This window comes from Acytostelium subglobosum (assembly GCF_000787575.1).
Source record: "Acytostelium subglobosum LB1 DNA, scaffold: scaffold1, whole genome shotgun sequence".
Lineage (NCBI taxonomy): Eukaryota > Evosea > Eumycetozoa > Acytosteliales > Acytosteliaceae > Acytostelium > Acytostelium subglobosum.
In genome coordinates this window covers 431,540-453,657 of record NW_012236531.1, presented here as the reverse complement: position 1 = coordinate 453,657, position 22,118 = coordinate 431,540, and the positions used below count along the sequence as shown (strand labels likewise).

Genomic DNA, 22,118 nt, shown 5'->3' with positions numbered 1-22,118 from the left:
CGACAGATGTCAGATCTGACAGTGTAACATGCGCTCTTGCTTGTTGTATCCAAGTCATGTACATATATGCCCAACGACAGACATCCGGACAAAAGTGTCCACCGATCGATCAGACACACAGACAGACAAAGACACAGACAGACAGACACTAAGTATTTCTGACCAACTTGAAAATGAACCGCCAGATCATCAAGTGATGTATGAGTTCATGGATGAATATATGATGATGGTTCATTCTATCAATCAAACAAAAAACAACTAGACAATGACAACAACAACAACAACAACAACAAGTAGTAATAATAATAGTAATAGTAGCTTCTACCTCTCACATTTGCTCTTGAACAAAGTGATCGGTGATGCATGGTGTCTGGCAACATATCAGGATGATGAACATTGGCCTGATAGAAAGTGGGCACTGTCACTCAGCCAGATAAGTTGGAGATGTCATTCAGTGATTCGTAGACTAAACAACAAACTCAGTCTCCAAGTTGACAAGGAAGGAGGTGTCCAAAGCATGTCCGAGTATCTAAGAGATGGACGGCATCTCACCAAGCACTCCCTGTTGCCATGGGCCGAGCTCACTTCGATCAAATTCAACATGCACTCCATGTCCTCGTGGCCATCAGCACAACAGACCCGAGCGCTATATGACCTGTACGATCTGCTGCAAGACAGTGCGTTCCAGTCGATGGTCAACGCTCCAGGCTCACTCCTCACACATTGCCAGGTGCCCGGCGCACAGGCCCTGCACTACTTGCTCAAGGGAGGTGGCTGCACCTCACTCACGGACATTGACAACTGCGATCATCATATGTAGATGGCGACGATGTGGACGACTACTACTACTCACATATTGTTGGCGACAATACTGATGGCATTATGTTTGATCAGTTGATTGAATGCCTGGATAAGCATCCCAGCATCCAGACCTTTGGATTCAGGATATACGACACGTCACATCAACATCTAAACAGAGTGCTAGACTATCTTTATGGACCTGATTGTCGTGTGGCCAACCTTGAGACATGTCTGATGCCTCAGACTGAGTCGTCATCGATCAGACGAGACAGCATCAAGTCTCTGGCCATCTCCATACCCTGGAACTCGATTGATCATTTCGAGAGCGATTCATTCTCAACATCAGTGAAGAGATTTGATACGATGGATAGAGTACTCGATCATATTACAATAGTGATTGAAGATGGTAGTCGATGGGATCGCGTATCAACATCATTCAAATATCTATGTCATGTGATCAATAACAACAAACGTACTCAACATATATCTATAAAGGACAAGTGTAGATCATACTCTTTGGATATGGATCAGGACAGAAATGGCGAGCAATATCCAGTTGAAGAGGATATCGACCTCTTGATCCATGCATTGGAGAACAATGACAAGCTAACAAAGTTCACATTCCCATACTCTTGGCGCACTAACATGATGGATCGATCATTACTTAATAGATTGATAAAATGTATTAATGATCATCCAACCATTCAGAACACCTTTCCACATTTGGTAGTCTGATTTATTATTCATTTCGAAATAAATTTATTCGTTTTATTTATTAAGGTTGTTCATCTTTATGGGTATTCACTATTTCATAATTAAATAATTAATCAATTAATTTAATCTACAATTGCAGGATAATCCAAACTTGACGGAAGGGGGTTGAGGGTAAAGTAGTTACTGACATCTATTGTGTGTAGTGGATGTGATCATTTGTAAATTAGAACGAGAATAATTATCTTTGTTGGTCGTTTTAAATTACAATATTTATCGTTCTATTAATAAAATAAACAACAATATTTAATAATCTCCCTGTTAATATTTAATTAATAAGAACCTATTTATATATAGTTATAAAATGAATAGAACTAATTTATTGATAATAGTTATTATTGTTATGTTTGGAGTTGTTAGTTCTACAAAATATCAATCTTTTGAACCTGAACATACCTGGATGTCTGTATATTATGAGATATTTGGCCAATCCTTTAAGGATATTATCATAGAGATCAATATTAATAATAGGAATATATAGTTTAAAGCTATTATACTTATTGAATGGGTACGAGATCAAGCTTATAGAAGGGGATACCTTGGCACTCCTCCAATATGGGAAGATATAGTTCGGGGTGCCATTGGAAAAACACCAGCACCAATACAATATGAGTTGTCTCGAAAATCTGCTGCTTATATTTATGATCATTTTTATTATCCCTGGGAAACAAAGGAATTTAAAGAAAAACAAATACTACTCAGACAAGAACAAGAACAACAAAAGAAACTAATACTACAACAACTAGAAAAAAGACAACATAAACAAAAACAACAACAACAAAAACAAACTTCTACAAACCAAACAACAAAAGGATGATGAAATAATTATAGGAATAGAAATTGGATCAGGAATCCTATATTATATTATATTATTAATAATAATAAAATTCTATCTGGATTGATTTATGAATTATTGGGTAGAGATTGAAGGTTGGACCTTCAAAGTTTGTAAAAATGTGGTGGAAGTGTCTTTTGTCGTCTTTTGGTTCTTTTTAAGAAGTCCAACACACTTTACACTCAAACAGTAATCAATCAAACAAATAACAATATATATATTAGATATTACAGAATGATTCAATCATTGAAACTACTATCTAGAACTACACGTCTGTCAATCTTGTCAAACAGCAGCAAGAACAACTTAAGATCTATTGTAACAAACAATAGACGATTGACATCTTTGAGTCTCGCACCAAGCTTACAACAACATACTACTCGATCATACTCTACAAACACAAATAATAATACAACAGAACAACAACCAAATGAGAATGATTTATTGAAAGAGCTATTTAGTAAAGGTATGCTGATGATCAATCAATCAGTCATTCATATGATGCTGACAATTTGGCATGCTTCAAACAGACCCAAAAGTCAATGTAGAGTCGAATCAAGCAAGATTGTTCATACAGGTGGAGCCTACACCAAATCCCGACAGTCTAAAGTTCGTACCTGGCATCGAAGTGATGAAGCCTGGCCAAACGATGGACTTCCCCGACTTCAAGTCATCACAAACATCACCTCTGGCCAACGCCATCTTCAAACTCGATGGTGTCAATCGTGTCTTTTACGGACCAGACTTTATCTCTGTAAACAAGTTCCCCGAGAACGAGTGGGCCATACTCAAGCCTCGTAAGCATCGATCAATCATGCAGTACATTCATCATCATCATCATCATCACATAGACTGACACAACCATTGCACCGCACCGACAACAGAGGTCATGGGAGCGATTGTTGACTTTTATCACAGCGACAGGCCACTTCTGTCGGACAGCGCACAGATGTCAAACTCAGACACGTTGATCTTGCCAGAGGACGATGAGGTCGTGGCTATGATCAAGGAGTTGATTGAGACTCGTGTCCGCCCAACACTCATTGATGATGGTGGCAACATTCAGTATCTTGGCTTCAAGGATGGAATTGTGCTGGTAAAGCTACAGGGCACATGCTCGTCTTGCTCCAGCTCACAGGCAACACTCAAGGGTGGCATTGAGCGCATGCTCATGCATTGGATCAGCGAGGTCAAGGGCATCATGGCAGTGACAGACGACGAGCTAGACAAGCTCAACCTCGACTTCTTCAACAAGGTCGACTCAGAGATTGGCAAGAAGGAGGACACATCTGCCCCAAACTAAAGTGTGTCCCTCCCTATTGATAGCAATCATTTAATATACATTGAACGATCCAATGGCAACACTGATGCGTTCTGCTGGAAGTCACAGCCAAAGACGAAGTTATCGGCAGTCTGCGAGAGGGATGCTAAGATGGTTCAATGTCCTCTGGCTTGCCTCGGGAATGACAGGCCTAATCGATCAATCTGCACCCCACCATGCTGAGTTTGGCGTCGAAGATAAAGTATTTTATTTAACTAATTGAACCTAAGTGAGGTGATAGGCCGAGGACAGATAATGATGATGATTCTGAGGATGATGATGTTTCAAACCCAATTGGTGGCAATCTTAGTCATCAAATGGAAGAGGTCGATTATTACATCGACAGGGTTGCCAGGGACTCCATTGGCATCTCCATTGTAGATATCGGCCAAAGGAATGCGTAGGAGGTATAGTGGATCATTGGGGACCGTAGGAGGTGTATTGACTGCCAGAGTGTTGCCGGTGGTTGGGCCGAGTCCTTGAATGATATAGACCATGGGAAGATCGAAAGGGATCGTTCCAAAAGAAATGACTTGGACTGGGGTCTGGGTGCTAACTGATCTTCGATACAATAGTGCCAACGCTTTGAAAGTGCCGTCGTCAGACTTCGGAGGAAAGATCTTGATACAAACTACAACCTGGATATCGGTGGTATTGGAGAGGTAGCGCTTTGCTTTTTGATGGAGTGAGGCTACCGTTTGAGAAACTCCCACTTCGATAATAACTGTAGGGAATGGAAATGTTCCATTAGCAGAGAGACCTCCCTCTGGCACAGGTCTAGGTCGTCCAGAAGGGGTAATGGAACTATCGGCCTGTGCTCCACTTTGGCCTAGGACCTGGGTCATTGATCCCGTTCCATCGTATGATTCCTCAGGAAGCTGAAGCACAAATCTTGAGAAAGTCCAAGTGTTGATAACTTCATGAATAGGTGAAATTCTGGACAACTCATATATGAGGACCTCTCCATTATGGAACCAAAGAAGCTCCTTCAGATCAGTACGATCGTAGTCAAGATACTCCTGAAGAGTAATATTATCACATACTACATAGTGATCCGGCTCAACAGGCTCCTCACTACGCTTCTGGATAATAGGTAGATGGAACTAATTGTAGATATCATTAGTATAATGTAACATTCCATCAATTTTAAATTAATTTTACTTACTTCCCGTAGTTGTTCTATTCGTTGAAGCCAGGTTCCAACAAGGATAGGTTGATGCTGAGACACCTCTTTGGTTGAAGTCATAGAAGATGATAATGTAGTTGATGACGTTTGTGAAAGGTTCGATTGCATTTCAGGATGACTTGTTGTCTTTTGTTTCTTTATAACAGCACTGCCCTGTTCGGAGCTCTGTCTCTTGATAAGAAAAGATGATGTAGTATCTTCTTTTCCAATGACGTCAGCCATGTTAAAGTATTTATTGTGAAGTAATAATAATGTTAGAGAAAGATAATATAACACAAGTTGATTTGAAATACTGTCATCTTAGTTGATCAAAATAAGCCATATCGTGCAACATGTTGTAACAAATACACTTAGGTCAATCATATCCTCTCTCTATTACTTACACACTGATCTTGGTCTAATGTAACTATTTGATTGACTGTCTCTCACTTCATTTAAAATTATTAATATTTAATAAAATAAAATTTGGATTTCAATCTTCATGACTTTCAGGAATACCTTGTCGTAGTTCAACTTTCCAGGTTCACTCCACACAATAACAGGCCTTGGTCGATCTAAAGACGAGTTATTTATCTTTCTTAAAGAGAATGAGTGGATCAGTCGGCAACATTGATACGTTCTTCTGGTATTGGTAGCCAAAGACGAGGTTATCGGCAGTCCTGTGTGCGAGGGGTATGCCAAGATGGTCCAATGTCCTCTGGCTTGCCTCGGGTATGACAGGCTGCAGTAGCATTGCGATCGTTCGTATACACTCAAACAGAATGTACATTGTGTCGTTGAGTCGTAGCAGATCGCCAGCCTGCTTGCCTGGCTTGGGCACCAGTGTCCATGGCTTGATTGTGTCAATGTAGAGATTGGTGGCATATGTGAACGTCATGATGTCAAAGATTCCGCTCTTGAAGTCGCCTGCGCTGTAGTGCTTGCTGACAGTGTCGCAAAGTCGCTTGAGGGCTTCGACAATGTCTCGAGACGCGTTCTCCTCGGCGGTGCGCGAGAATGTAGTCGACTGAGTGGTGGGCCATTGTCGCTGGGGATGAAGTGCCTTGGCTGTTGTGCGAGAGACCAGGTTTCCAATCGAGTCTGCAAGGTCGGCGGTGAGTTTGGCGCGCACCTCGAGGTTCGACCAATCGCCATCGTTATCCAAGCCGCCTCCCTTGAGCAGGAAGTATCTGATGCCCTCTACGCCATATTGCTCGATTGATTTGAATGGATCGATGACGTTGCCTCTGCTCTTTGACATCTTCTCGCGCTCGACAGTCCAATGAGCGTGAGCGATGATCCTTGATGGCAGAGCCAGTCCCGCGCCAAGCAGGAAGGCTGGCCAGTATATTGAATGGAACTTGACAATGTCCTTGCCAATGATATGAGTGACATCGTCGTTCCAGTAGCGTCCTTTCATGCCGCCAGCCACTGTCACGTAGTTAGTGAGTGCGTCCAGCCACACGTAGATGGTCTGTGATGGGTCGTCTGGCACGGGGATGCCCCATGATAGACGCGAGGATGGTCGCGAGATTGAAAGATCGCGTAAATGAGGAAGATATGCCTTGGCCTGTTGGTTGCGGCTCGCTGGGTAGAGTGGCTGCTTGGACAGCCATGTATCAATCTCGGGCAGGAAGTTGGTGAGCTTGAACATGTAGTTTGATTCGCTGACCCAGTCCACTGGGTTGCCTGACTCGATCGACACCTTGCACGGCCTGCTCAAAGGGTTGGTCGGTGTGATGGGTGACATGCCGTCGTGCACCTGTTCATCGGTGAGGAAGGCTTCATCCGACGTGCAGTACCAGCCTTCATAAGTGCCCTTGTATATTAGGCCTCGCTGGTCCAGTCTTCGCCACATATCATAGACGACCTCTTTATGACGTGGCTCTGTAGTACGTATGTAGTCATCATACTTGATGTTGCACTTGTCAAACAGATCCCTAAAGACTGATGACACTTGATTACAGAACTCCAGTGGTTGCTTGCCGAACTTCTTTGCGGCCTCCTGTACCTTCATACCATGCTCGTCCGTGCCCGTTGCAAACAATGTATCATACTGACACATCCTATTCCAACGAGACAAAGCATCTGCCAGCAATGCAGAGTATAGATGTCCAATATGCGGGTTACCATTGACATAGAAGATAGGTGTGGTAACAAGCTTTGTCTTAGTCTTTGTCTGTATCTGTGTATGTGGCGTGCTACTACTAAAGTATAACCTGCCTACATTCAATGCAGTAGTAGTAGATCGGCTCCTAAACAATGATAACATTGTTCTATATTAATAGTAACTTCTACTACTTCTACTTGTTGGATGATGGAATGAATGAATGAATGAATGAGTGAGCGAAAGAGATGAGCACTTTGGATAAACAAACGAAAGATGGGCTGGCATGTTCATTCATTTATTCACGCGTGAAGTTATACAAGGTCAACAAAGAGATAGAGATAGAGATAGTATCTCATTCATATCTGTTTATTGGTATCCATTTAGATATATGTCTCGATCGATATTGGAACATTGTGTCACCTTTCTTAAGGTTGGTGCAGCCAGACACTGAATCAAAGTCTTGTCATTGAATGAATGAATGAGATGAATGATTGAGTAATGGAGCAAAGATAGTGCACTTACATTTAGATTGTAGGAAGTAGATTACGATGTCTTTGACCTCGGCAGAGGAGAAGCGGAATCGATGAGTGACGATGTTGTAATCACTTATATCTTTATCATTGTTGTCGACGTTGTTGCGATGACTTGTACCAAGTGATCGAATGTCACAGACAGGTGGATCGATGGGAGTCAGAGGACTTCCATGACAATGAAGATCATCCATTGTAATATATTCATAATGATAAAGTATGTTCAATACCAATACCCTGCCTTCATCATCCAAGACAGAGTCATTATTGTTGCCAGCGAATCTTATCTCTATGTACATAGTATGTTTGAGCTTGATCAATCGATCAATCATCGTGACGACTGAACCTTCCTCTCCTATATAGCCTTCCAATGATTGAATAAGGATGTCATTGAATCTGATACCAAATTTAGTTATTAATTCAATGAGCATCCTTTGTAACGACCAGAGGATGATGATGATGTGGAAGATGAAGACAACGAGTAAATGAACATCCTTGAGTTGTTGTCCACTACAAGCATGTGTTCTGGGTCTATCCGGCGAACCATGCTCTTTGTATGCTTTAGAGTGAGCTCCAGTATGCCTGTATCAATGAATAGCTTGAGCATCAATGATGATGGACTAATTGGATCATACTCCACTGTAAGAGTTCGAAGATGTTCGTTGAACTGACTGATGTGTGGCAATGTGCGTTGGAATCTCGTGAAGTACTTGGATATGTTGATGTGCTGTATGCGACAGTGATGGAAGGTGTCTGGCGCACAGTTGGCCAGCACATCACTCACATAACTTAGTGATGTTAGTGTGGACGGCAACATGTCGGCAGTCAATCGTTGCGAGTAATTGCACTCAAAGTGCAGATGAGTGAGTGATCGTGGTAACACCGAGCCATCCAGGGATTGATTGAACATCCGACCTAGTTTAAGCGATAACAACGAGTCTGGCAACGATCCCTTGGCCAAAGGTAGATTGAAGAACATGCCCATTGTCAAGTATTGTAGATTCTTTGAGAGTATTCCTTGTGTCAACTCCTGCTCAAAGGCGTGGAGCGTGAGCCTGGTCAATGAATCAGGCAGCCAGCCTGGGCACAGTGGCTCACTCTCGTAGTTATGGTAGTCCAGTGTAGTGAGTCGTTGTGGAAGCATACCAGGTTCAATCACAGAACAGAACCCTCGCCTAATTTGCATGCTTGTCAGTGAGTCTGGAAGCACGCCGTGTCCAATGGGTTGGTTGTAGTGCACCAGCTCGATATCGATCAGTGATGAGGGTAGTGCACCAATGATGAGTGGTTGATTGAAGCCACCAGTCTTGAGACTCGTCAGTGAAGAGGGGAGCGCGCCAGGATTGATCTGTTGATTGTAGCAGCGCCCCAACTCAAGTGTCCTCAATGACATTGGTAGTGCGCCAGACACAAATGGTTGATCGTACTCAGAGTGCGGCCCAAACTTGAGATAGGTGGTGCTGGGAGGGATGGCGCCAGGCTGTAGTGGCTGGTTAAAGGTAGGACTGAGCTCAAGGTATGTTATGGTGTGAGGGAGATCGCCAGGCTCAATTGGGAGGTTGTACTGGTTGGTGAATAGTACACTCTTGATATAAAGGTGTGATGGGATTGATATAGAAGATGGTGGGTAGTTAAAGATGATGCGATTGTCATCCCCATTGTCTCCACGTGATTGTAATGTATAAGACTGTCGTCGATCATTGTTGCTAATTGATTGATTGACATACACTAGATCTGAATGAGTTTGATTGATTGATTGATTGCAGTGAGTGATCGATTGAGTAATGGGATGATTCCAGGTGTTAACATACCATTGTGATCACATCGATGGAAGATTGTTAGATTGTTGTGATTGACGTCGTAGTGATGAGTACACTTGCAGACATCTATTGGTCGTGCAATTGATAGTCGTTGTCTGTACATCACCTTTGACGAAAGTACCAAGCAACATGCATCAGACTGATGTAGGTACCCAACAACATGTTGAAGTACAATCAATGGAAGTGTATCCATTATCTTTATCTCTTTATCTTTGATTGAGTCGAGTGATTGAGTGATCGGGATGGTTTTATTTTGTTTGAGCGATCAAAGATTTGTCGACACGCTTCCTTTGGTCACTTGGCAAACTCTTCTCGTTCATTAGTTGCTCGAGGATCTGTAGGACACCAGGGCGATCAATCGATTTGGTTATATTTTGGACAGTATCTCCAAGTACATCAACGCAATGATCTTCCAATGTCTCTTGCATCTCTTGATCATCCACCATCTTTGATATCAGTACCAACTCATCGATCATACATCCAAGTGCCGTCTTTATATGATCAGTACTGTCCGTACCAACTTGTCGTTGATATATTACCAATTGCTTGAGAGTTGTAAGTTGAGACATGCGAAGGTATAGTTCAGAATCGAATGTGACCTCCTCCACACCAATGTTGACCATCAAGTATGCCATCAGCTGACTAAGAATGTTGGACGACGGCTGTGTCTGTGTCTGTGTGCTGTCTGGTTTGAAATGCATTGCTGCCTGCTCAAGGTATTCACCAACCTCCTCTAGCACCATGAACTTGATTCGGTTCATCTCATCAATGTCAATATGATCATCATCATCGGAATTGGCGACGATCTGCTCGGAGAGGACCAGTCCAAACAGTGCCATTACACGATTGAGTTGATATTCTGTGCATCCAGAAGTCTCTGCACTGACAACCTTGGCCAATGTTGATATACATGCAACAGCATGTGTTGAGAACACTTCCCATCCATATTGCATAACCATTGCCATTGCATCAATTATCTCATCAAAGTAGTCTGCCATGTATCCACCAGCATATGCCACCATCTTACCAATTGCCTTGATGATGCATCCTGCGAGCTTGGGTGACTAATGATGTGAAGTGGAACGTTCCAGTAAGTGTATGATTGATGGATGGCTCTGGGAAGATGACTTACACTTTGGTATTTACTCTTGAGTTGGGATATCAGAGGTCCAATTGTCTTGGGCAGGTAGACGTCTCGCAGTCGTTGTGTCATCTCGATGATGGGTCCATTGTTTTGGTGATGTTTGATGTCGTATACCAACGCGTAAATGAAGTCGGCGAGTACCAATGGCTCGGCAAGGACGAATGCAAAGGCAAGGAACTCATCGGCAGATGGCGAGAAGTTGTTGTGAACAAGGAGCATCTTGCCCAGTGCCACTCCAACTAACTCGCGAGTCTGTGCCAGGGCTGCCTTGACCTCGCGACTGACCGACGAATCCATTCGCTCGCGCGAAGCGCTCTTCACTCGTGTGAAGTATTGTGTGATGCACTGGTACAGCTGGCACAGAGATGTATGGACAACAGCCAAGTCGCGTGGTGTGTTTGAGAAGAGGTAGGCCAAGCTGTTGATGATGTTGTTGGCGCGCTCGTTGGATGCGCCTCCATTTGCCAATGCCAACTGATCGCTAAACTGATGAACGATGCGCTCCATCACAGGAACACTCTCATTGCCATGATGAATCAATGAATATGACGCGATGATGGCCAACAACATAATGTTTGTTTCCTTGTCCCAGAATCCATTTGATGTCAACAGCTTGTCAATTATGTTCAATGTCTTCGCCACTGTTATCTTTGACGCCAAATCTTGGCGTTTCTCTGCTATCCTTATCTGGATGTTGTCTGGTGAGGAGTCGGATTCTTCGTCATCGTCCTCATCCTCATCTTCGTCATCCTCATCATCATCCTCGTCATCACCATCTTGATCACCAAATTGTTTCTTTTGCTTCTGTTTCTGTTTCTGATATTGATCTTGATTGAGTGATTGGAATGGACAAACAATGAACAATTGAAGGTAATGGCCCAGCACTTGTACCATCTCATCCAATATCGCAGTGTGATCATCATCACCATCCAACTTCAGTGCACTGGATATAAGTGATTGATTGATTGATTGATTAGTACTTGTGCCCTGTCTGCCTGCTTGTGGTCAGACTACTACATACACTAGAGCATTGACAACATGGTTGACTAGGAGTGGATTGGCGCGGACTACTTGTGGAGTGGTCTGGATGAGAATGGACAACAACTCAATTATTGAAGTCAGTGAGTATGAATCTATGTTGTTGGATAGGCCTGTTCCAAACATTCCATCATTGATATGCTTTGATACAGCTTCGAACAAGGCTGCTCCATATTGTTCCATGTGCTCACCATATGCTTGAAGGATCAATGTATAAGATCTGATTGATTCCACCTTTGATTGATTGAGTGAGTGAGTGAGTGAGTATGTGATTGAATGATTGATGGAGTGATGTAGTGAGAGTAGTACTCACATAAAGTGCTTGGATATCCTCTCTACGCTTGCTGTTGACGGGCATGTCCATGGCATTGATGGTCTGCAATGAGTTCAACAGTATATGCTCCACAATGTAACCAAGATACTCTTTGAATGATACAATGTAAGGTGAGTACCTTCCAATCTATGATGGTTGATTGATTGAATATAAGTATGATGATGATCAATGATGTCCAATGTTGTCCAACAAGAATATACATACCAATCCAATGGATATGATCAACTTTCTCACCTGATTGATTGACTCATCAATGTTTGGATCCTCACTACCTTCTTGAAGATTGTAGAGTGAGGTCTTGAGTTTGGACATAGAGTCAGCAGTCAAGTCAACCAACAATCCAACATACTTTGTCGTAGCCGTCTGTGATGTGCAATATGACTTGAACAATGTTTGTACCAGGTCTGTTATAATAGAGTCAATTAGTGAATGAAAGCGAGTGAGTGGACAGAGAGTACAAGTGATGGGACTTACTCTTCAAGGACTCTCCATCATTGATCGATTTGATAATGTTGTAATAGTTGTTTATGTCCATATTTGTTGTTGTGTCGTTGATGTGACTATGAACAGTGAATGGATGACCTTGAAACTTTGTTCGTTTCCTTTTTCTTTTGATTCTTCTGAAATTTCATTGTGTGGGACCAAAGAGTCCCGACTTATCGTTTTGATCAATGTTAGGTCCTAGTCCATTTACCTTACAATCATACAGATAATACTTATACAATCAATCAAACAAAAACAATGAGATCAGTTGCTTTCTTCGTCACTTTGGCTCTCTTGGTCGCCATCACCCTCGCCAACTCCACTCGTATGTGCCATCATCAAGTGATGTGATGCCCTTGAAAAGCACATGACTTACACATCTCATCATCTATCCTCAACAAACAGCAAACCTCAATGGAACATGGACCAGATTCACATCTAGCCAGGATTGCTCAGGCACCACTGTCACCTTCACAATGGCCTCCAACCAGACCTACTCTGTCGCCTCGAGCAACGGAGTCGTCTTTGCTGAGGACATCGTCTTTGCCGCCGACAACTCATTCGTTGGTAACGCTGTCACCACCCTCGGAAACGGAAAGGTCATGACCTCTGCCTGCAAGGGTCTCCTCAACAACCAATACCAACTCGAGATGAGCGTGCTCCCAACCGTCTGGTTCGGACCATACACCGCCTTCTACAACCTCGTCTCTTGCTAAATAAATATAAATACAATTATCATTATTACGCGCAAACATAGATTGATTGATTGATCGATCATGGAACCATTCCACCCCACCCCCACCCAATCACACTCACGTTGACTTGATCGAATGATTGAATGAGTACATGTTTATAGAATGGTATTGTTTGGATGAGCTGTTGACAGACTTGGTGGCAACACGTCCCTAGTTCGAGATTGATTGATGGATGGATTGAGACTAAAGTAGCAACTTGGTATGATAATACCAATATGATGATGGTGAGTGATGGAAGGATGGATGGAAGTGGATAAAGATTCTAATAATCGTTGATCAAACGGTAATCCTTTCTTCTCCAGCGGATGGTACCAATGGCGGCCATGACACAGCCACCGACAAACATCAGTGAGCCCAACAGAGCACAGACGACCACTGGGACGACCTTGAGAACGTGGAGCTGCTTGAACTGCGACTTGAGGTTGTTGACGGTGTAGTCAGAGGCCTGGGCGCTGAGGCCGACCTTGAACGAGGGCATGTACACGTCGGTCTTGATGTCGTTGTACATGTTGAACGTAGTGTCCCACTTGTTCGAGCCGTTGGGGAAGAGGAAGTTGATCTGGAGCTTGATGTTGTAGAACAACGAGTTGCCCGACCTGGGCTCGACGTCGATGGGGAAGGCGGCCTCCTCGTACGAGGGGTTCTGGCCAATGACACGCGAGGACACGCTGATAGGCACCTCGTACATGTCCCAACGCGAGACGAATGTGGGGACGTCGTTCTGCAGCCAGGTGAGGTTGGTGAAACCGTCGACCTTGGTGTAATAGGTTGGGTTGGCGGCGAAACTGTCGTTCATGAGGTAGTAGCGGTGAGTCTTGATTCCGGCGTACTCGGTCTCGTTGGTGTACACCATGGTGATGGGACGGTAGATGTTCTCCTCCATGATGGTGTAGTTCTGCAGGATGGTGTCGCCCTCGTTGGTGGCGAACTGGCCGTTCTCTGAGTAGGCGTTGACGGGCACCGGGTTGGCCCAGTACTGCAGGTCGGCCTGCTCCTGCCACTTGAGGATGAAGTTGTTGAGCGTGTTGTCCTTCTTGCCCGTGTAGACGGTCGTGGGCAGGTTGATCGAGTTGTTGAACTGCAGGCCGCACGGACTGTCGTTGCTGATGAAGTTGAGCAGCGGGTCGTTGCAGTTCCACAGCCAGTCGCTGACCTTCTTGGTGGCCAGCAGACCACCGTTGTTCAAAAAGATCTCCTGGAGCTGGTCATGGACAAAGCTGCCGACCTCGGCAAAGTAGTCGCCGATGGCATTCGCATCATCATCGGATATGTTCCAGAGGTTTGGCGATCTTCCAAAGCCATAGTTGAGGAATTCCGAAGCGCCATTGATTGTGCTGAGCGAGTTGTTACCAGACTCATAGAACATTGTGTAGAACTCTTGGATCGTCGCGTTCACAAGTCCAACAATCTCTGGGGCAGTGTCATCAAATGGTGGGAACATGTTGTTTACAATGTGATACTTTGATACAGAGTTGTAGTTCAATGCGGTGGCCTAGGGTAGGGTAAGGGTAAGGGTAATGGTTAGCATGAGCACAAGGATGCAACAAGGTCAAAGACAACTACATACATTGTGCAACTGACAGAAACCAATCATGCTTGGATCAGTGATTCCACATTTGGTAAGGAGTTGTGGCTGAGTGTAGACCATGGCAAAGGTGTAGTACCACCATTCGGTAACGATCTGGAGTTGGGTCTGGGTGATGCCGGTACCAATGAGGATGGCGTTGATCGATGTCTTCTCACCATTGGCAGCGTTGTACCATGTGATCATGCCCTGCTTACTGTTGAGCAAAGACAATGGAGATGATGCGTTAAAGATGATCTCTGCCGCAGACATTGAGATGTCGCTGGGAGTGCCGTCGAGGCTGGTGAGCATTCCATTCCAATTGCCTGGTGTTGGATCAGCAGTTGCGTTGGCCCAGCTTGTCAAGTACGTAGTCATGTTGATGCCGCTCTCTGTCAGCAACACATTCAATTGGGTATTGAATGATTCGATGCCATTGAAGCCCATTGTAAAGTTGAAAAAGTCTGGCGAGTTGAAGTATACCATGAATGAACTAGGATGGTGTGATGGTTAATGATATGTCAAGGTTAGGAGGACTGTCTGGCTAATGTGGATGGGATGTGTGGACGAGTGGACGCGTACTTTGTGGCAGGGAGCGTTGCTGCCATTGTGAAGATGCTGCTGTCGGGCGCGCCAGCCATGACACCAAGGAATGCAGGATTGATGTTGGTGATCATGGAATCCTCGGGATATGCAGACAGACTGTCATTGAAGAAGTATCTCTTCAATACTCCATAGGTGACCTCATTCTGATCTTCTGAGAATGTAACATTCTCATAATCATAATAGAACCTATAAATGAATGGACCGACCTGTTTATAATTTGGTACTCCTCCTTTTAATACTTCATCGGCATTCGTCTATATTTGATTGATTGATTCATTGTTAGTATGATCATGTGACATTTTTGGACTTGGTCTTCCAGGACATACCATGTTGTAGGCATAATAGTATTGAGTGTAGACGTTGTCTCTACATAATTGTCCAGCCCATCTATCGTAGAATATACTGGACTATTGGTTATTGAGTGGAAGGCAAGGCCAAGGCCAGGGCCAAGGCAAGGCATGTCAGTATGAGTCCATTCCATTCCATTTCACTCCATTCAATTTCAAATATCCATCCATCACATTCATTTTCACAATAAACTTACATTTGATGTGACTATGACATTCTTTGCAATCTCATATACTGAGAGGTTCCTGATGTTATCTGGGAACATTGCCAGTGATAGAATGAACAGAGTCAGACCAGCAGCAGCCAAGAATCCACCTCCAAGGGCCAATCCCTTTGTGTTGCATGTACAAGCGCAAGGCATCTCTATCTCTATCTCTATCTATATAATATATATATAAGTAAACACAATGAACAAGTAGAAGAAGTAGAAGAAGAAGATGATGATAACAAACAAGCACAAGAAGTAAGTACCTTGAGCAAGTGAGTGAACGTACTTGTAGATTGAGATGGGGTGCGTGTGTGTTTGAAGGTGTGTGTGGGGGGGTTGGTTGTCAAAGTCACAAGAAGGATTGATGGATTGATGTAAGATAGTGAGGGGGCACACTCCCTTCTCATTGGTTTTGATAATATAATTTTTAAAACACAATCAAAAAGATACATAATTGGAGGATACCTTATCCTATTCAATTTCGGGATGGAGCGTGAGTTGATGCGTTCAACAGACCCCAACCCTGGCATATGGACACGTGTTACTTTCATTCAATTTGATTAGATATTTGCGCAAACAGCGTGTACAAGTAGCGTGTGGGAATGGATTGCGGTGCATCGTCTGTCCCAATAGTAGTGAAGGGGGGCACATTGGTCAGGTGCCCCAACATGTCCCCAATCAACTCGGGATTGAGCTGCATGCCCCCTCCCATGCCACTCTAAAGTGTACACATACGCTAATATCTCGGGTAGTCAAGACCCTGCTACTCTGTTTCAGTTTCAGAATCACCGCCGGCATCCAAGGATCAGGCAGGATGATCGTGACACACCCTTACGAGTGTCGCCACCATGAACCTTCTTTGATGTTTTCCTTTCTAGTCAAAGAGTCTTCTTTACAAAATTTAAAGTATGTTAACAATGTTAGTCAAGGTGGTTCTCCTTCGCCTATTCTGTTATGTTCTGTTGATGTTATGTGCATACACTGGTCAACTTCAAAGATGTTGGTCTATCTATCTGTTTGTGTTTAGTTGTTGTCTTTGTAAGGTTTCAACAAGAGAATAAATGATTGTATTGGTTGAATGAATACCATGCATGGTCAGACACAACCAATTATTCCAATAATCACCAACACAGTGTATGATATCCTATAAAGGTCTGACGTCAGTCGTGTTGTCTTGGTGTTGGGGTGAGTGTGAACATGTAATGAAGCCAACCCAACCACTCAACTCAATTCAACTCAATGAGATCACTCTCACCTTTCCATGATACTGACCATGTTGGTTGTTGATGTTGTTGTGTGATGAATGACTTCAAACCAATACATCGTTGATACGTTGGTGCTGGTGATTCTTAAGTATACTTCCTTTTAAGTTGATGATCAAGTGATGATGGTTTTAAGATGGTAGTCCTGGACATCGAATATTTAAAGTCATTATTCATTGTTCATTACTGACATCAAATCAATCAAACAATAACTACTACTACTACTTAGTAATATTACAAATACAATTAACAAACAAACAAAGAATGTTGTTCAAGAATATCTCCAAGTTGACCATGTCATCATCATCATCATCCAATATCCAATCAATCATTACATCTTCTGGAATCAATCAAGTTGTTGTTGGCCAAACATCAAACAATACTGCCAATGGACTTTGGTACCAGCCCAAGACATTTGCCGTCGGTCCACAATATCTGGATCTATCCCATTAAGCATTATAATAATATATTTATATTAACTGGAACCGACCAATTGTAAATAAATTAAGGTTGATCAATGATTGACAGCCTATGTACATACCATAATCATACATGACTTGTTTTTCTGACTTGGCAAAGACTGAGCTGGCACCCACTTTTGATCAATTTGTTGAGTGGGGTGATGATCATCAAAGTGTTTCATTCATGTTCAAATCATTCATTTGATGATTCACAAGTAATAACAACAACATTTACATATACATATACATTATAATGGATGAGTTATACGAGATTAAGAACTACTTCTACTTGGCAAACTACCAGGCAGTGATCAACGAGGTCAACAAAAGAGCAAAGCAACTGCGTAATAAGGCAGATGCTGACTTTTATCTGTACAGAGCTTATGCTGCATTGGGCGATTGCGATCTTGTATTGCGAGAGATAAAGGACAGTGAGCAGAACAGACCACTGCAGGCTGTGCGCACTTTGGCCGCCTACCTGCAGTCGCCAACCAGCAACGCAGACATTGTGCTTGCCACTGTCAAGCAGTGGATCATCGACGGACTGCTCCAGACCAGCGCACAGCTCCAAGTGATCGCTGCCACCATCTACTACTCTGAGGGCAACTTTGAGGAGGCTCTTCGTGTCTTGAACAAGTCAGACTCACTCGAATGGTATGTCGTAGCCCATCCTCAAGTCGCGACTTGCATCAACTCACATAACTGACGCGTTGTGGATGTACAGCATTGCACTTCAGATACAGGTATATTTGAAGATCGACCGATTGGACTTGGCTGAGAAGCGCTATTCGGATATGAAGAAGCTGGACATTGATGCCACACCATCGCAACTGGCTCACGCCTGGATCGCAATCACTCAGGGCGATGACAAGATCAAGGAGGCATTGTCAGTGTACGAGGAGCTCTCGGAAAAGTATGGCCCAACATCTATGTTGTTGAATGGTCGTGCCACATGTGAGATCCTACTAAAGAGGTTCGAGAAGGCTGAGAACCTGTTGTTGCTGTCACTGGAGAAGAATCCAAAGGATGCCGACACTCTGGCCAACCTCATCGTCTGTCACATGCACATGAAGAAGCAATCAGAAGTCACCAACAGATACCTAAAGTATGTTTGATCAATCAATATCAATCTGATCATGATGAACATGACTAACTGACTCATTCATTCATTACAGCCAACTCAAGACAAGTGCACCAAAGCATCCATGGGTTGCCTCACAGGTCAATGCTGAAGAAGCATTTGATCGATGCAAGACAAGATATGGAATGTAAGAGGATCAAGGATCAAGGATACATGGGACCAAAAGTAGTTGGTTGTAAAGATAGGCATTAAATACATACGCGACAACATATCATATCACATCATCACTCTGGCTGCGATCAACTTAATCAATCTGATGGATTGGAGGTTATATATATCTCAATCAGCATTGGGATATGCTGATTGATCGATGATCATTAGTTTATTCAACAGGTTATATACATTGTTCGTGCGTTCGCGTAGTTATATAGATGTGTGAGTTGATGGATGGATTGATCAATCAGACTGATCAGTGCTTCTTAAAGCTGGTCGATCTCTGAAGTATGTTGCGTTTCAGTGGACTTGGACTCCCACTTCCAGAGCCAACGACCATGCCGCCAGTGCCGCCTCCAGTGCTGATGCCATCTGTACTGCTACCAATCGAGGGTGAGTAGACGCCAGGCGATTCGCCAGCGCCAAACGATGACGACAGATCGGACAAGTAGGATGATGATGACGACAGGTATGAGGTGGAGACGGAAGAGCCCTCGGTTGGCGAGGATATGGATGACATTGACGAGAAGGACTTGTTCGAGTCGCTTCGCTTATGCAGCTGCGCCAGTGACTGGTGGGCAATCTCGCCGACCATCGTCGTCAGCACGTCGTCCAGCAGACCGGTCAGGAACTCGTTAACATAGCAGTTGACCTTGATGGCCGTGATCCATTGGTCGCGCTCCGACTCGCTGGCCGCAACCAGCACGATCTGCTTGCCATCGACGAGCAGTGAGAATGGATACTCGCCTTTCTTCTCGTTGTGTGGTTGCGCCTGCACATGCACAGAGTCAGCCAATTCAATGGTCTTGTTGTTCTTTGTCGCCGATGATTGATTCTTGCAGTATTGTAGTGAGCCGCGCTTGATACGGAAGTAGTACTTGGTCATGGACTTGAGCTTCTTGCCCTCCTTCATCAAGTAGCCCTCCTTCTTGAACTCGCCCACGTCAATGTTGTTCAAACTGTTCTTCTGAAGCTCAAGCAGCAAGTGTGAGATGCTCTTGAGCACGTCCTCGTCGTCGCTGGAGCGCATCGACAGCTCAAAGAATGGGCAGCCCCAGCGCTTGGCAAGCTCCTCGCCCTCGCCTGTGGTCACCTGGCGTGCCAGCGTCAAACAATCCGACTTGTTGCCGATCAGGATGCAGGGGATGTGGCGCGACTCTGACTTGCATGCCATGACCTTCTTGCGCAGTGCGTCCAGACAGGTGAAGCTGTTGCGCGAGGTGATGCTGTACATAAAGATGAAGGCCTGTGATGAGAGGAGACGCTCGCGCGTCAGACCCTCCTCGGCAAAGAGACCACGTGTGTCTGTCATCTTGAGGAAGTAGCGCACGTCGTTCATCTGTGACTGGATCACGGTCTTGGTCCACTCGGTGGTCTCGCGATAGCTGTTGGAGAATGGGCTGGCTACGCAGCGCTGGATGAACTGCGTCTTGCCGACAAACAGGTCGCCCAGCACAACGATCTCGGCCGAGTTGTGTGATTGTGGAGTGGCGCCTCCCTTGCCGCCCGCTGCGCCTTGGGCGCCAGCGTGATGTGCCGACGAGCCGGTGCTAGACGACGAAGCGCCCGTGTGGAAGTGTGTGATGCGATGCAGCAGGTCCGAGACGCAGGCGTTGATGTGCTGCTCAGACTCGACGCCAAAGTGAGGGATCTCTTTGATTGGATATGAGTAGAGGTCGGCCAGACGTTTGGCCTCGGCAAAGGGCACCTCGCGCTGGCGACGCTCGCCAGTCTCGCGGTCGATCTCATGCTCGCCGTAGCCGACCAGCGACATTAACACGTTCTCGGTGCCCTTGTCAAAGAGGATCTTCTCGCGCAGCTGCAGGAACATGTTGAATGATTCACGCGAGTTGACGTTGTAGACAAAGATGAAGCCGTGGCCCTGGCGATTGTACATGTCGTTGATGCCCCAGAACTCCTCCTGGCCGACGTTTGTATGGATGTTGACGTTGTATGTGCCACTCTTGATCATGACGGGACGGCGACAGGGCACGTCTATTGTTGGATCCAGCTGGATGCCGTTGTTTAGGAAGCGTGTGATGAAACGGGCCTTGTTCTCGTCTCCAATGATCACGACGTCGATCTCGTCGGCGACGCGTGTGTTGCTGCCATTGTTGTTCATTGATGAGCTGTTGCCAGATGATGTATGAGTGGGGTGGTCGGCAGAGTCGGCGCCATTTGGTCCTGACATGTCGTCCAGTGATGATAATGAAGCCGATGCGATGCTCGGTCTCCTGATGTCCAGTTTATGAAGTACACTATTCATTTCCAAGCTGCCACTGATGTTGTTGCTATTGCTATTGCCACTGGCAGTGACTATGTTACTACTAGTAGTACTATATTGATTGATTCCAAATAGGCTTGCTGGTGATGAGCAAGGTGATCCCAATGTTAACTTTGAACCGTTATTATTGTTGCTTCTGAAGTTACTGTTGGAGTTGTTAGCTATTGATGAACTGCATCCGGATGGTTGCATGGTATTGAATTGGATTGGATTGGTATTGGATTGGATTGGCGCGTAGTTGTAGTTGGAGGAAGTGTGGAAATAATGATTGATTGTGATTGATTGAATGTTTGAGCGGCAATCAATTTGAAAGAATGAATGAATGAATGGAAGGAATGGAGTGGAGGTGAAGTGACAGGTGATCGGTCCCAAAGGCAATGAATGAGGTTGATAGGATAGGGTATGGTATCCTTGCCAAGATGGATGCTTGGGTGGTGCTAGGATGGGGAGGGGTGCTAATTGGCAGGTGCTCTCGATTGTTGATAGTTAACTGAAAAAACGTGTATCACTCTCATTCAATCAATTGATCAATCAATCAAAGGTGAGAGGGGGTGTAGTGTGAAGGTGGTGGGGTGAGGGGTCGAGTGATTGATTGATTGGTTCAGTGCACTAAAGTGAAGAGAATGGAATGAATGATTGAGTGTGATTGTGATATTTATATCGATATGGGTAGGTTGACAAATAAATAATAGATTGATATTAAAGATCGTTGATCAGATTAATTGGATGATGTGATTATTGTGTATGTTGGGAAAAGGGATGAGGATAGTAGAGATGTTATTAATATCCAACTAATGTATTTGTTGTAATAATAGTAATAGTAGTAGTAGTTGTAAATAATTGAATTGAATCGGTAGGGTAGGGTAAGGTAACATAATGTGAACACATGTGATGTCGATGCCTTGGGCAATGATGATGCCTGGATGGATTCGCTCATTCCATTGGTCTTGGCAATGATAGAGATACCAACGAGGTCGACAGTTC

The 22,118-nt window shown here is 44.3% G+C and overlaps 11 protein-coding genes across 11 annotated transcripts; 5 read left to right on the top strand and 6 right to left on the bottom strand.

The window, feature by feature from the left end:
• Positions 1–517: 517 nt before the first annotated feature.
• Positions 518–820, top strand: SAMD00019534_001860 (hypothetical protein; the record flags this gene model as incomplete). The annotated part of the gene is made up of 1 exon (XM_012903619.1): positions 518–820. One exon carries the CDS (start codon positions 518–520, stop codon positions 818–820), a length of 303 nt encoding a protein of 100 aa, XP_012759073.1.
• Positions 821–882: 62 nt separating this feature from the next.
• SAMD00019534_001850 (hypothetical protein) lies at positions 883–1,536 on the top strand (the record flags this gene model as incomplete). The annotated part of the gene is made up of 2 exons (XM_012903618.1): positions 883–1,224; positions 1,297–1,536. 2 exons carry the CDS (start codon positions 883–885, stop codon positions 1,534–1,536), a joined length of 582 nt encoding a protein of 193 aa, XP_012759072.1.
• Positions 1,537–2,641: 1,105 nt separating this feature from the next.
• Positions 2,642–3,707, top strand: SAMD00019534_001840 (hypothetical protein; the record flags this gene model as incomplete). Its single annotated transcript, XM_012903617.1, has 3 exons — positions 2,642–2,873; positions 2,938–3,204; positions 3,292–3,707. Coding segments are annotated over 3 exons (915 nt in total), but the record flags the coding sequence as incomplete, so codon positions are not given.
• A 305-nt stretch (positions 3,708–4,012) lies between these two features.
• SAMD00019534_001830 (hypothetical protein) lies at positions 4,013–4,974 on the bottom strand (the record flags this gene model as incomplete). The annotated part of the gene is made up of 2 exons (XM_012903616.1): positions 4,013–4,831; positions 4,894–4,974. 2 exons carry the CDS (start codon positions 4,972–4,974, stop codon positions 4,013–4,015), a joined length of 900 nt encoding a protein of 299 aa, XP_012759070.1.
• A 511-nt stretch (positions 4,975–5,485) lies between these two features.
• SAMD00019534_001820 (hypothetical protein) lies at positions 5,486–7,171 on the bottom strand (the record flags this gene model as incomplete). The annotated part of the gene is made up of 1 exon (XM_012903615.1): positions 5,486–7,171. A coding segment is annotated over one exon (1,686 nt), but the record flags the coding sequence as incomplete, so codon positions are not given.
• Positions 7,172–7,948: 777 nt separating this feature from the next.
• Positions 7,949–9,456, bottom strand: SAMD00019534_001810 (hypothetical protein; the record flags this gene model as incomplete). The annotated part of the gene is made up of 2 exons (XM_012903614.1): positions 7,949–9,267; positions 9,345–9,456. The coding sequence occupies 2 exons, from the start codon at positions 9,454–9,456 to the stop codon at positions 7,949–7,951; spliced, it is 1,431 nt and encodes a 476-aa protein (XP_012759068.1).
• A 145-nt stretch (positions 9,457–9,601) lies between these two features.
• SAMD00019534_001800 (hypothetical protein) lies at positions 9,602–12,404 on the bottom strand (the record flags this gene model as incomplete). Its single annotated transcript, XM_012903613.1, has 6 exons — positions 9,602–10,417; positions 10,486–11,440; positions 11,519–11,769; positions 11,849–11,995; positions 12,074–12,273; positions 12,344–12,404. The coding sequence occupies 6 exons, from the start codon at positions 12,402–12,404 to the stop codon at positions 9,602–9,604; spliced, it is 2,430 nt and encodes an 809-aa protein (XP_012759067.1).
• Positions 12,405–12,610: 206 nt separating this feature from the next.
• SAMD00019534_001790 (hypothetical protein) lies at positions 12,611–13,068 on the top strand (the record flags this gene model as incomplete). The annotated part of the gene is made up of 2 exons (XM_012903612.1): positions 12,611–12,677; positions 12,758–13,068. 2 exons carry the CDS (start codon positions 12,611–12,613, stop codon positions 13,066–13,068), a joined length of 378 nt encoding a protein of 125 aa, XP_012759066.1.
• A 301-nt stretch (positions 13,069–13,369) lies between these two features.
• Positions 13,370–15,986, bottom strand: SAMD00019534_001780 (hypothetical protein; the record flags this gene model as incomplete). The annotated part of the gene is made up of 5 exons (XM_012903611.1): positions 13,370–14,599; positions 14,675–15,164; positions 15,254–15,531; positions 15,604–15,684; positions 15,822–15,986. 5 exons carry the CDS (start codon positions 15,984–15,986, stop codon positions 13,370–13,372), a joined length of 2,244 nt encoding a protein of 747 aa, XP_012759065.1.
• Positions 15,987–17,809: 1,823 nt separating this feature from the next.
• SAMD00019534_001770 (hypothetical protein) lies at positions 17,810–18,828 on the top strand (the record flags this gene model as incomplete). The annotated part of the gene is made up of 3 exons (XM_012903610.1): positions 17,810–18,210; positions 18,281–18,661; positions 18,732–18,828. The coding sequence occupies 3 exons, from the start codon at positions 17,810–17,812 to the stop codon at positions 18,826–18,828; spliced, it is 879 nt and encodes a 292-aa protein (XP_012759064.1).
• A 278-nt stretch (positions 18,829–19,106) lies between these two features.
• SAMD00019534_001760 (hypothetical protein) lies at positions 19,107–21,326 on the bottom strand (the record flags this gene model as incomplete). The annotated part of the gene is made up of 1 exon (XM_012903609.1): positions 19,107–21,326. One exon carries the CDS (start codon positions 21,324–21,326, stop codon positions 19,107–19,109), a length of 2,220 nt encoding a protein of 739 aa, XP_012759063.1.
• Positions 21,327–22,118: the final 792 nt, after the last annotated feature.